This window comes from Corvus hawaiiensis, chromosome 1 (assembly GCF_020740725.1).
Source record: "Corvus hawaiiensis isolate bCorHaw1 chromosome 1, bCorHaw1.pri.cur, whole genome shotgun sequence".
NCBI lineage: Eukaryota > Metazoa > Chordata > Aves > Passeriformes > Corvidae > Corvus > Corvus hawaiiensis.
In genome coordinates, this window is record NC_063213.1 from 25,869,235 (window position 1) to 25,882,285 (window position 13,051).

Here is a 13,051-nt window from a genome sequence, read left to right on the forward strand (position 1 = left end):
AGTGACTTGGTTGTTCTCCAAGAAACTCACACCATAAGAGGAAGCCTGAAGGAAAGTGCACATGCCTCTGTGTGTGTGTACAACTAGAGAAATACGTAATGAATGCTTTGATGACAATGTTTAGAAGAAATGTGAGTTGGGTGAAGTACTGGAACACACTTGTGAAAGGAGATTTGCTGGATAGCAGATGACACACAGGACCTGGACAGGAGGAATATTTTTGCTTGGGTTTAGAAAAGGAGAGAAAACAATTAGAGTAATTCAAATAGCTGAAATACAACAGTGAAAAACAGGTGGGGTCCTTGGTTTTTTATTTTCGCATTGTGTTTTACAAAATAATGTAAACACTAGATAAGCTAGCTAACAACAATTAGATAGCAAGGTGGCCAGAAAACTATCAAATCCCTACGGAAAGACAATAGATCCTGTTTTTAAAGCCCTCACAACATTCAAGATGGTATAGCAGATGTACCTAATGGAAGATACTCAGCCCAAGAAGCCGAGATGAGGCACAGTCAGCAGTTGCAGCTCCAGTCATGAAATTCAATAAAACCATGAAAAGGCAAAAGGACAGAGTAGGCAGAAAAAGGAAAAAAAGAGCTTGAGTCTTTCATTAGAGTATGAAATCAGAAATCAGTAAGTTTGGAAGGAAACGTAAAATATCCTAAGTCGTACTTAGTTTCAGTAGTGTAAGACAGAAAAAAAAAAACAAAAAAAACTTTTCATGAAGCAGTGAAGTGGCTTCACTTCACTGTTTCAGAGTAACTCACGTGTTTTAACTGAAGCGGTTTTCTCTCAGGCCCCCCAGTCAGTAACCACGGCCTACGTACAATAAAAACAGGGAAAACCACCTGAGGACCGGCGGGCTTCCTACACCACTTCCCAGAGCCTGACGCGACGCCCGCATTGCTCCAGCTCCCAGAATGGGTGAGGTGCGCAGGGACCGCAGTGGGTCATCTGGTCCAACCTCCCTGCTCAAGCGGGGTCATCCTAGAGCACATTGCACAGGATTGCGTCCAGATAGTTCCGGAGCATCTCCAGTGAGGGACACTCCACACCCTCTCTGGGCAGCCTATTTTGCTGCTCGGTCACCCACACAGTAAAAAAGTTCTTCCGCGTATTCACGTGGAACTTCCTGTACCTCGGTTTCTGCCCGTTGCCTCCAGAGAGCGCTGGGCGAGAGACAAGGAGAGCGGCCGGCGAGCCAAGCACCTCTAGCTCGGGCCTCGTTCACGTTCCCCGCCTCTCGCCGAGCGCCGTCTTTGCTGCCCCCGCCCAGAACCGCCCCCTCCCGCCGGCCGCGGGGCCTCCGGCGCAGTTACCGCGAGAAGCGCAGTACCGCGAGAGCCGCCGCGGACGGGGGGAGGTAGAGAGGGGTGAAGTCCCGCGAGAGCAGGGCGGCTCTCGGGCATGCGGGCGAAGGCGGCGGCGCCGAGCCCGGTTGGCGGGGCGCGTCCTCCCTCCCCCCCCCCCCCCCCCCCCGCTTCCGGCGTCGCGCATGCGCCGCGCGCCGCCGGGCCGCGTCCGTGTCCCCCCCAGTGCGTGTGTCACCCGCGCGCGGCGGCGCTGAGGCCGCGAGAGCACTCCCGGGTACCGGTGGCGCGGGAGCGGCCCCGACACGTGCGGCCCCCGCCGGGCAGGAGAACAGGGATCGGAGCCGCGCAGGGCTCCGGACACCTCGCCCGGGGGCGGCCCGGCCTGGCCTGACCCAGCCGCCCTGCCGGGAGTGGCTGAAGAAAGAGGTGGAAGAGGCCCGTTCCCGGTGTCTGTGTCCCTGCGCGGCGGTGGCCGCGGCCCAGAATGAAGTGAGGAGGAGCCGCCGCCGGCGGGAGACACTTCCGTGTTGCGGGAGAGGCCGCGCCGGCCTGCAGGACGCTGCCGGTGCCGCTCCGCCGCCGCCGCCGCATCGGGCAGCGCGCCCAGCCCCGGCCCCAGCCCGACCCCGTATGTATCGGTGCGGCCCCATGTGAGGCGGGCGGGCGGTGCGGGAGCGAGCGAGGACCCGGCGCGGCCCGCGGGTGTCCGTCCCGGTGCGTGTGCACGGCGCCGCCGGGTCCCCATGGCGCCCTGAGCGCGGCGGTGGTGGCGGGTTCCCTGGGCCGCGCCCTCGGCCGTGAGCGAGCTCGATGCCGAGCACCTCGGACGCGGCGGCCGGCGGGAGCGGGGGCAGCCGGGGCTGGGGCAGCGGCGGCGGCGGCGGCGGCAGCGCGGCGGTGGAAGCGGCGGCCGACAAGAAGCGGCTGCACCACCGGAGACGGAAGCGCTTCGCGGCCCAGCCGCAGCCGCCCCCGCCGCCGCCGGCCCCGCACCCGCTGCTGTTCCCGCTGCTGCAGCCACCGCTCCTGCAGCCCCCGCTGCTGCAGCCGCCGCTGCCGCCACAGTCCCTGCTCTTCCTGGCGGCCACCGGCGCCTCCTCCTGTTGCGGGGACGGCGGGGAGCGGAAGCGACCGCGAGGCAAGCGGCGCTCAGGCTCCCGGCACAAGCGGCGGCGGGGCCGCGGCGGCGGCGGCGGGGGCACGCAGGAGGCGGAGAAGCGGCGCGGCAGCGGCGGGTTGAGCACGCTGGTGGAGGAGTACGACGACGTGAGCTCCCAGTCCGAGGGACTGTTGGGCGGCGGCGCGGCCGGCGGGGGCAGCGGGGGAGGCAGCCCGGGCTCCTCCTCGGGCGGTGGGACCCAGCGGCAGCGGGGCGAGGCGGAGCGAAGCGGCCGGTCCCGTCGGGAGCACCGCAGCAGCAGCGGGCGCTCCAAGGAGCGGCACCGAGAGCATCGCCGGCGGGGAGAGGAAAAGGCGCAGCAGGAGGGGGCGGCGGCACCGGGCCGCGGGGCATCCGAGCCCTCCTCGTCCTCCAAATCCCGCAGCCGCCACAACCACACTGGGAGCCAAGACCGGGAGGGACTGAAGAGCAGTAGCAGCAGCGGCGGTGGCAGCGATGGCCGTAGGAAGGGCTCCCTCGCCTCGCCCAGCAGCGGCAGAAAAGACCGGGAGAGCAAATCACACCGGAGCCGGACTAAAGCGGCCAAAGAGCCGCCGTCGGCTTATAAGGACCCTCCGAAAGCTTACCGGGACGACAAACCCGAGCCCAAGGCGTACCGGCGGCAGCGCTCGTCGCCCAGCCCCGGCCGGGATGACAGCCCTCCTCTGCACCGCTCCTCGCAGAGCCAGCGCAGCCGCAAGTCGCTCAGCCCGGTGGGTGCCCGCTCGCCACTCAGCCCGTACAGCCGCCGCCGATCCCCCAGCTACAGCCGGCACAGCTCGTACGAGCGCGGCGGGGATGTGTCGCCTAGCCCCTACAGCAGCTGGCGCCGGTCGCGGAGCCCCTACAGCCCCGTTATCCGGTGAGTCTGGGCCCGGGGCGAAGGTGGGATGGGGAGGGGGCATGGTGTGTGGAGGAGGGGGGTAATGGCTGGGGCAGGAAGGCAGGAGAGGCCGTAGAGGTTTGCATCCAGCAGCAATTCCTCCCTCTTGCTGTTTTGCTGCCAGAAGGCTTGGGGGTGGGGGGGAAGGGGAGAGGGACAAGTACAAAGATCTTCCTGCCCTGTCTCTATTTCCCTGGGGGGTAGAAAGGGAGGCAGAAAGGGAGGCGCGGGTGTTTAACACTTCTGCAGCTAGTTTTTCTCCGTGGGAGACCACCTGGCTGGAAAAAGGCCTTTAAATAGGCACGAGAACATTTTCAGATGAGAGTGACTGAAGGAGGATGCTCCTTGGAGGACAGATTTTCTGAAGGACCAATTTTGATTTTTAAATCTTTGCTTACAAAGTACAGACGTTCTGTGATAGATTTCTATGTATCCTGTTCCCGGGTAAAATAGGATGCATATTGAATATATTTGGGTTTGGTTTAACTTGTGCTAATCTAAAGAGAAAACAAGCTGGCAGGCAATTTGTGTTTGCAAATGTTTTCTTTTTAAAGGTGTATAGAAGGACTTGGGCTTTCTATTATCCTAGAAAATTGAGTCAGTGTCAAGTTTTGATACATTGTCTTGTGCTTTACATAACCTATTAAAAAGCATAGGCTCTTTTCCTAGTAAAGTTGTGCACGTGTATATAGTTAATGTGTGCTTGCAGATAATTTTTTTTCAGTGTTAGTGGGAGTGCAGGGTGTAAAGGTCAGCACTGTGTGACATTTTGCATTTTATATGGAGAGGAAGTGTGGGCTGTATCTTTCTAATCAGGCGCAAACCGTGTTGTGGAATTAAAGCTCTTCAGAATATTTTAATCTATGGAAAAGTACACTGGAAATTTAAATGTATTTGCTTAGTATGTGTTTATAACTGAAGATTTTTATTTTCTGTATTGGAATCTTACTATTGCCTCATTGTTTATAGACCTGCCTAAGTTCATGTCGGACTTTAATTTCAACTGTATCTAGCAATGTGCTGTTCCACTGGCAAGAATTTTGTGTACAAGGCATTAGCTGGTGGGTTGCCTGAGAACTATTCTCTGGTGTTTTTAATAAGCACTTTGTGTTGATCACCCTTTGGGATGTGCTGTAGCGTATCCAGGGAACATGATGAAGCTGTTCTGTGTGTCACTGGCTCTTGGTAGAGTCCGCTCTCCTGGGTGTGCATCAAATGCTGTTTAAAGAGGAAAGTAACAAAGCTGTGTCCTACTTTGTGCGGAGAGATAAAGCCAAAGTGCCTTGGGATAAAAATAGTGATTGTCTAGAGGTGTGGTTGTATGGAATAATTTTGTAAGCAGTAGGGTGTTTCAAGAGGAAAACACTGTAATTGCTCTGAAAACATCAAGCTGTTCTTCTGTGAGAGTCTGTTATAAGTGGTTAAAATATACTTTCAAAATTATTTGAATAATAGCATAGCAGGAATTATTATGTGCACAGTTTGATTTAAATGCCCTAGGAATCAGATTATTTTCTGTAGTGGCTTTTATCCTGGGATAAGAAAGCTAGTAATGATGCATAGAATTACGTATGTGAGGTTTGCAATTAGGAATAACTCAGTGTTTAGGAATAGTCAGATTGACAGCCCTGTTCAGGGTTCTGTCTTATGCACTGACTGATTGGGCTGTAGTAGAGTTTTGTAGGAGTGGGTTTTTTTTCTGTTGGTAGTGGACCTGTGATGTGAAGCATAAGAGTTTAAATCTCCTGATTTTGATATTCTCTCTGTGATAAGTCTTTCTTGAGCCTACTGGTCTGTTTCTAGGAGTTAGCTTTGTGACTCCCTGCCTTTCTTCCTCCCTACAGTTTAATTGTAATTTGCATTCAGTTTTTAACTGCTTACAGACAAATAAATGCAGACTATCAGGTTTACAGGAGGGGGATTGGAATGGCCGAGTGAAAAGGAGAGGTTTCTATAAGTAGAAAGAAGGGTCTGTCCTAATGGGACATTCATTGCAAAAATGCCACTTTCTTAGAAAACAAAAGAAACCTAAAGTGTGAAGATAAAATCAGTTGTTCATAATGTTTACCTGTTGTGGAGAAATGAAAGCCAGTGGTTTTTTCCTTCCATACAGCTGTTGATAATAATGTGTATTGCAATGGCAGTGGGGAAGTAGAAAGGGGTTTATACTTTTTTTTTTAACAATTCAAAACTATTTCATAATAACTTTTTGCTTGACTTTGTAGTACTGCAACCAAAATGTTGAACGTTTTTGCTGTCCTGTTTGATAATGATACAGTGGCCTTAGACTTGATAGACTATTACAGTTTCATGAAGGCAACAGCTTCTTACAGCACCTGTATTCTTCATCTGGATGATTTAAAGGCTTAATTCTGGGCTTATATCCAGCTGTAATGATGTTCAGACAGTAGGAACTTTGTATGTGACTGAGTATTTCAGCCTGCAGGTCTTTTTGCTCTTTTTGTTTTATGTCTCATATATATGTCTTCTGTAATGTTATGTGAATTACCCAGTTATTTGGGTATGTAGAAAATTATTACGAAGCAGTTCTAGCATGATTGGAAAGCCCATGTGTTTAGTGGTGATTTTTTAATCTAGGTGTCTGAGCTACTTAGGGAGAAACTTCTCGTAAGCAGCTGAAGAGAAACAAGTGAAGTCAGCTTTGCTCGTCTGAAGCAGCAACAGTGCACTGCTGTGAGATTTGAACTGCAGTACTGACTTTGCTGTTTTTAGGTGATGTTGTTTGGCTGTGGGTTCTGAGGGGAAGCAAAGACACTGGATATGTGTTCCATAGTTGGTGATTTCTCTTTGAATGGTAGACTAATTGCCTTTTCCATTATAATAGCAGGAAAAATTTGTGTTTTGGATAAACTGATTGAGCTGTATTCACTTGTTGGACAAATCATCTTCACTTGCTGCTGGTGGATTTGTATTACTCTATTTTCTTGTGTATAGGGTAACACAGCTGTTCCAAAGTAGTACATGCATATTTTAAAAATGGAAATTCTTCCAAAAGTACGAGGTATTTATTTCTCTACTGGTAAAATGACTGGATTAAAAAAAAAATTTCTCAACCAAACCCCATGGTTGACAAAATAAGCAGACACAGTCTCTTGCTTCCTACAATTTCATGCTAAACTAGTTTCCAGAGAACTATTTTTTGTAACTTGAATCAGGTCATATGTTATGTGATCACACATTTAATTCAGTTAGCAGTATAGATGAGTAATTGCATTTTTCCAAATATGGATACACCTACCCATCTGCTCATATAAAAGTGGGTAGGGCACTACTAGCATAGTACTACTATGTGCATGGATGTTGCTTATAGGAAAGATACAAGATTTCTTTTTTTTTGGTACTGTAGAGTCATCTCAGTCTGTATTGGCAGCTAGTCTGTATTAGTGAGGCTCTGCAAAATACAGATAATTTGTGTGCAAAATCACAACAAGCATAGGAAAACGGTAAAATATATATTCAGCTAGTAAATAGAGAAAGTACGGTACCATCAACTGATACGAAAAGAACTTTGATTCCAGTAATTCTACTGCTTTTGAATTTAAAGGATTAAGAGAGAGTTTGACTTTGCCCCCCATCCTGATTAGTGAAAATAGATTTTTTTTTTTTTTAAATTTAAAGCTCTCTAATTTTGTTTAGTAAAACTGTATTTTGTAGAATTTTAAGTGGACCACTCTAGGTTTTCATTGTTTGGAGTAGCTAATTTTTCCAGTGCACATTGCTGGCCTTTGTGTTTTGCTCATGTACCTTTCCCTTTCCTTGTTGCTGCTGCTCCTTTCCTTATTTGAAAAAGGAAATTTCATTTGAAAAAATTAACTTCAAATGTGTTAAGAATATGGATTTTGAGTTGACTTGACCTTTTGCTGGTTGATTTCTTTGTAGGCCAAGTTCTCATTTGAAAATAGAGGGTTATAAAGCAGGTTCAAGAAACAGATAAAAGCCAAGCTCAGAGCTTTCCAGTATGTATTTGAGATCCTTTTAAAGATTTGCAGTTTGAATCAGTAAGGCAGGTTATGTAGTTTTCATATACAAAGCAGCTGAGTAGGTGGTTGGTTGCAGAGTTGTGTAGAATGTAACCTTGAACTAGGGGCTAGAGGAAATAAATGAAATTAATGAATAAGGTATCAAGTGAAAGAGTACTACTACTGTAATGGCTTAAAGAAATGAACTATATGTTTGCCTGCTAGAGCAACATGGAAAAGCTGTACTATGAACGAAAATGTTTTGTCAAGGTGGTTTATGTTAGCAAGGGATTGTAACTGTCTTGGAAGGTTTGCAGTGAAGCCAGTTGATTCAATTTAGGTCTCTCTTTTCAAATACACTATGACCTTGCTGTGCAGGGAAGGATGTCAGTGCTTAGTCAGTAGTCCAGCATTACCTGCCAGTTAAAGAAAGAGCTGGGCTACAGTGTTTGTTTTAACCTCCTTTGGAGTGTTAGGTTTCTTGGTTTTGCCTTCGTGTTCTCTTTAATCTCTTTGTGTTATGCCTTATCAAAAAGTTACTGACAAAGTTTGCTTGTTCAGCTCACAGACACTTATGTATTTCAACTGTAAAATTGTTTACAGTTAGGTAATGTGTAGCTGGCCACCATCATGATGGATTTAGCTTGCTCTTAAAGCAGTTAAGAAGAAAAGAGGTTTTCAAGTTTAGAAACACGAGAAGGTAACACATGATCATTCTGGTTTGTCAATAGAATGTACCTTTTTTTTTGTATTAAGTGGGTATTGAAAGGGGACAGAAAGAAACACCTAGAAAAGTAGCATGGCAAGAAAAACTGTGTAAACTGAATGGAACATATTCCTGGAAATCTGACATGGGTAACAGTTTTCTTTCCTCTCTGGTTTCAAGTATCAAGGTAGTAAACGATAGCACTCTAAGCTACTATTTGAAGTTCTTCCATTCTCTGATCGAAAATGTAAGTGGTATTATATCAGTAGACTTTTTTCTTTGTTAAATAAATAAGTAAATTTACTGTTTGGTAATATATTAGTGAGCCATTGAAGTGCTGTAGAATGTTGCCTATCAGGAAGGAGAAATATTGTAACAGTTTTGAAACCTGTAATTCATAACATTTTGATCTCTTAAGTAGTTTTTTATAAAGTGACTAAGTACGTTGTATGAAGCAGAGAAACAATGTGTTGCAGTGGGGATCCTGCAACATGCATATACCAAACCAGGAGTCCCGTGGAAAGGAAATATATACGGACAGACAGATTCTTGATAGCTGTTTCAGAGATGTTTATTTCTCCAGCCGCATGGCCGGAGCTCTGCTCAGGAACTGTTCCAGTCACGGGACCAAGGGTCCTTCTGCCCGCGCAGGGAACACAAACCAACCAATGGGAACGAGGCTGAGCAGGGGCAGGAAACCCCGTGCCTGTGCCCTCAGGGCCCCTCTCCCAGGGCTACACGGCAGGGGAGGGACCCCAACACCTCACCCGTTTTATTTTAATAAAAGGAGAATGAAAACAACTGGATAAACATAACAAGAACAGTTTCAAAACAAAACAAGCCACCCTCCTGAGTCTTTAAATGTCCAAACAGATTCTGTGGAACATCTTAGGGCTGACAGAAGGGAGACAGAACTCTCTGAGCATGCTTTGTGGGGAAACTGAGGCAGGAGAGGGTTTAACTTCTTCCCTCCCCCTTTTCATCCCCCACTCGGCATTGGAAAGGGATTTTTGGGGAAATAATTGGCAAAAGCATGGTTTTGTGAGGGAAACCATGGGTGAAAAACGGATTGGGAATACACTGGGGGTAACAGGATATAGGGTAAAAGGGAACGGTGGGATTAGGAAAGGGAGACTGTAGGGAGGGCTTACAATGTCTAACATGACTACGATTTTTTGCATATATACTGCCTTTTACAGGAACACCATCAGGCCCAGTGACCTGCGATGCTTGTAACCCTTTTCTACCTAGCACAATTTTGAATTCCACCACCTCTCCATCTCCCAAGCTTGGGATGCATTTTTCAGGGTTATTCTTTTTAATAGCAGTTCTATGCACGAATATGTCTTGCTGGTTGTCACGCCTTGTTATAAAACCATAATTTTGCTTAACATTATACCATTTTACTATCCCTAAGGTCTTATGTACAGTGATTTTTTCCTTTTTTCGAGTGGCTGCTGTTTTCTGTCTCGCTGCGTCTTTGCTCTCTCCTTTGGTCGCTCCCGTGTTGGAATTGTCGGGGCTGCTCGTGCCTGCGCGCTCTTCCCGGGGTCGCGTTCGGGGCTGCGTGGGCCGGGCCGGGCCGGGCCGCGCCGCTCAGTTCTCCGTGCGTCGCCTCCTCTGGTCACAGCTTCGCTGCCGCTGCCAGGCGCTGTACCCACGTCTCGGCCGGGCCCCCGAGCGATGACCCCCCCATGCCCTGCTCCAGCGCGTGTTTCGGTTCGGCGCGGCTCCGTTCCACCGCCACTGCCGCCAGCCGCCGCCCGCGCACCACCCCTCTCAGTCGGGCGTTCACGGGGCTCGCTCCACCACGCGCTGCGTGGGGCCGGGTGGGCACCGCCGGGTCCCGCCGCTCCCGCCGCGCCTCGCTCCGCCACCGACACTGCGGCTCACGTGGCTCCGCCCGCGCGCGGGAGCTGCCTCGCTGCTGCTCGCAGAGCGCTCGGTGCACGTGGCCTGGGCCGCACGGTCCCTGCGCCAGGCTTCCCTTCGCCAGGACACAGCTGACATTGCTCAACAGTCTCGGTAACTAAATAATATTCACGAAAATATTCTTCCATCGACATATATTTTGACTCCAGTATTAACTGTGTCCAAACGGTTTTCCAAAAGCCCTTGGTAAGAATTAAATCCCAAGAAACATAGAAAAAGTTCTTAAACAACCATGCCAGGAAGTGTTTCAGTTCTTTTTGAGCTTGAATCAAGCTAAAATTTACAAATCGTTGTTCAAGAATCTTTTCAAGTTTAAGATAAATGTCCATATGCGGCTTTGAGAGCCAAGAGTCTTCCCACGGTTCCTCCATAGTTTAGATATGGAATAGCAAAGCAAAACCAAGAAGAGGCACCCAAAGTTTCCAGGGTTTACTCACACAAATCAGTCGCTTAGGGATCGGGGATCGTTCTGCTCACAATTCTCTACCATTATGTTGCAGTGGGGATACTGCAACATGCATATATCAAACCAGGAGTCCCGTGGAAAGGAAATATTTAGGACAGACAGGTTCTTGCTAGATGTTTCAGAGATGTTTATTTCTCCAGCCGCATGGCCGGAGCTCTGCTCAGGAACTGTTCCAGTCACGGGACCAAGGGTCCTTCTGCCCGCGCAGGGAACACAAACCAACCAATGGGAACGAGGCTGAGCAGGGGCAGGGAAACCCCGTGTCTGTGCCCTCAGGGCCCCTCTCCCAGGGCTACACGGCGGGGAGAGGAGACCCCAACAACAGTGAATACCTGTTTGTTTTAAGAAATGTTGGGTACTAGGCAAAACCAAAAAATGAAAAAGAAAGAACAGTGATGCCTAAACCAACTTTTTTTTTCTGTGCTCGAAGGGTGAAAAAAAAGGCATTATTTTTCTTGTTCTGAAAAGTAGAGTTTTGGTTTGGAAGGGTGACTTTCTTACTAGTGTTTTCTTCTTCTATCACCTTCTTTAAATCTGTCTACATGGTTTGTAGATAATGTCTTAACGGTTTGGGGTTTTTTTGCTTTTATTTTATACCTCTAGCTAAATTGTAATTTCTTCCATGTCCCTTTGCAGCTAATCTAGTTGTGCTCCCAGGCTTCTTTGTTGCCATATCTAGGGAAGAAACAAAGCAGCTTTAGAACTTATCCTGCTGATACTTACGGTCTTCAGGCACGTTAGTTTTCTTTTTTCTCCTCTCTGTATATAAAAACATACTGAAATCTGTATATGGCTCAGAAGGGATTTTAGAAGTATCATGAAGTGTGGCAGTTGTCCTCTCTGTAGGGATCTACACTTCTGTGAATTGAATTCAAGATGCTGATAGAAGACTCTTACTGCATTTAGTGGCAAAGGTGCTCATAAATGGGGCAGAACTTCAGGATGCAAACAGGGAAAAGAAGCATAGAAGGAAAGTTACCTTCTTAGTAACTTAGGCTTCTTAGTAGCCTCTCCCCTTGTGTGTTACCAGCACATGCTGGTGCTTTTGTTTAAGAGAGTGAAATGTGGCCTTTAGGTTTAGTAAACTTCCTGATCTTGCCTTACTTCAGGAAGAGAAATTTGAATTGCATTGTTCAGTGCATTTGCTGTTTGCAGTGCAGGTCTGTACAGTTGCAGCCACTGTTCTTTTGTTCCTTTTTACTGTGTTAAAAACAAGGTGCTGACTACATCTGAAATAGGTGTCAAATGTCAGATAATGTCACATTTTATATATATGTGTATGCATGCACACACATTTACTAGAGTCCTGCTGGAAGATTTAGACTGTGCACTTCAGATGTCTCTCCTGGTGTTTTTTCAGGTTCTCACTAAGTGGTCAGTGTCCTGTTAACTGGCAGACACTGGCTGTTGTGTGAGCCCATTTCTGTGCTGCTGTGACTTCATCTTTTATGTCAAATGTTAGGTCTGAACAGAGTGAGCTGGCTGGTTTTATTATGTATAAGGCAATTATTCTCCACTCTGAGTGCTGTATAAGCTTTTGAGGGAAAGCTTGTAAATGTCTCCATATTTTTGGGTTTGTGCTATTTTTATACGTGAAAACTTGTACATAAGTTGTCTGGTCTGTTGGGACTTCTGAACTACACAGATGAAAGAAAGGGATAGTTGAGTGTTTGAAAGGATTATTAGGCTGATGAAAACAGCAGATTTTATCATTGTAACTTGAATAACTAGCACTTCAACAAATCTGCTTTTTACTTAAAATTCAGGATTTGTCTGTTTAGCTGAAAATGTTAATGTTTTTGCTGTATTCTCTAGAGTCTAGCTCAGTGGTTCAGGTACAGCAAGGAATTCTTGCTAAGGCTTTTGGGATGCTAGAGGTACTATATATAGGTAATAGAATAGTTTTTTCTGACATATATAATGAAAAATTCCTGGAAAAATTAAACCAGTGCAGAGATTATAATCAGTCAATGTATTTCATAACTAGACTGCTATCATTTTGACCTGCTACTAGGGGCCGTAATAGATACTGGGACTGAAATATTTGCGTGCATGCGTATCTGCTGTCTCCCACATGAAAAAGTTATGCAGTTGTCATGTGGAGTATGAAACCCAGGATGGATGATGGTTGGGTTTGGGGTTTTTTTAGCTGAGCTTGCATAAATTCATGTTCATGTCCCAGACTCTCTTGACTGGTATTGGTAAAGTACAGACATCAATCCACTGTCAATTCTTGTTTGTTTCTGAAGAAAGTATAGAAAACTTTCTATAGGTTTTCAAAACTAGGTTTTCAAAACTACCTCTTCCTTACCTAGTTATGGCTGCTGATCAGATGATCAAATTTGCTGTCACTGACTTGAACAGATTTTTTTCATTTTATCCTTAGTAGTGAGCTAAATGAAGCTGTTTTATTTTGTACCAAAATGGAACAGAACCAGTCTTAAAATCAGGCCTGGTGTCTCACCAACTGTGTTGTTTTAAGCTGCTGCTTCTCTTTTGTAGTGCATCTGAAATTATGTCTGTATTTCTGTTAGTTATATGCTTACTGTCTTTGTTAGGTACTGATGAAAACAAACAAGAAACCCCAAATCATACTTATGAAAGAAACA

General features: G+C 47.2%; 1 protein-coding gene across 4 annotated transcripts in view; it reads left to right on the forward strand.

Moving 5' to 3' along the window:
- The first annotated feature begins 2,126 nt into the window (after positions 1-2,126).
- Positions 2,127-13,051, forward strand: part of CDK13 (cyclin dependent kinase 13) — a 50,922-nt gene continuing 39,997 nt past the window's right edge. For all 4 annotated transcript variants that reach the window (XM_048297300.1, XM_048297325.1, XM_048297310.1 and 1 more), the window contains exon 1: positions 2,127-3,337. In XM_048297300.1, the coding sequence (XP_048153257.1) occupies positions 2,127-3,337 (1,211 nt within the window). The remainder of the gene's footprint in view (positions 3,338-13,051) is intronic.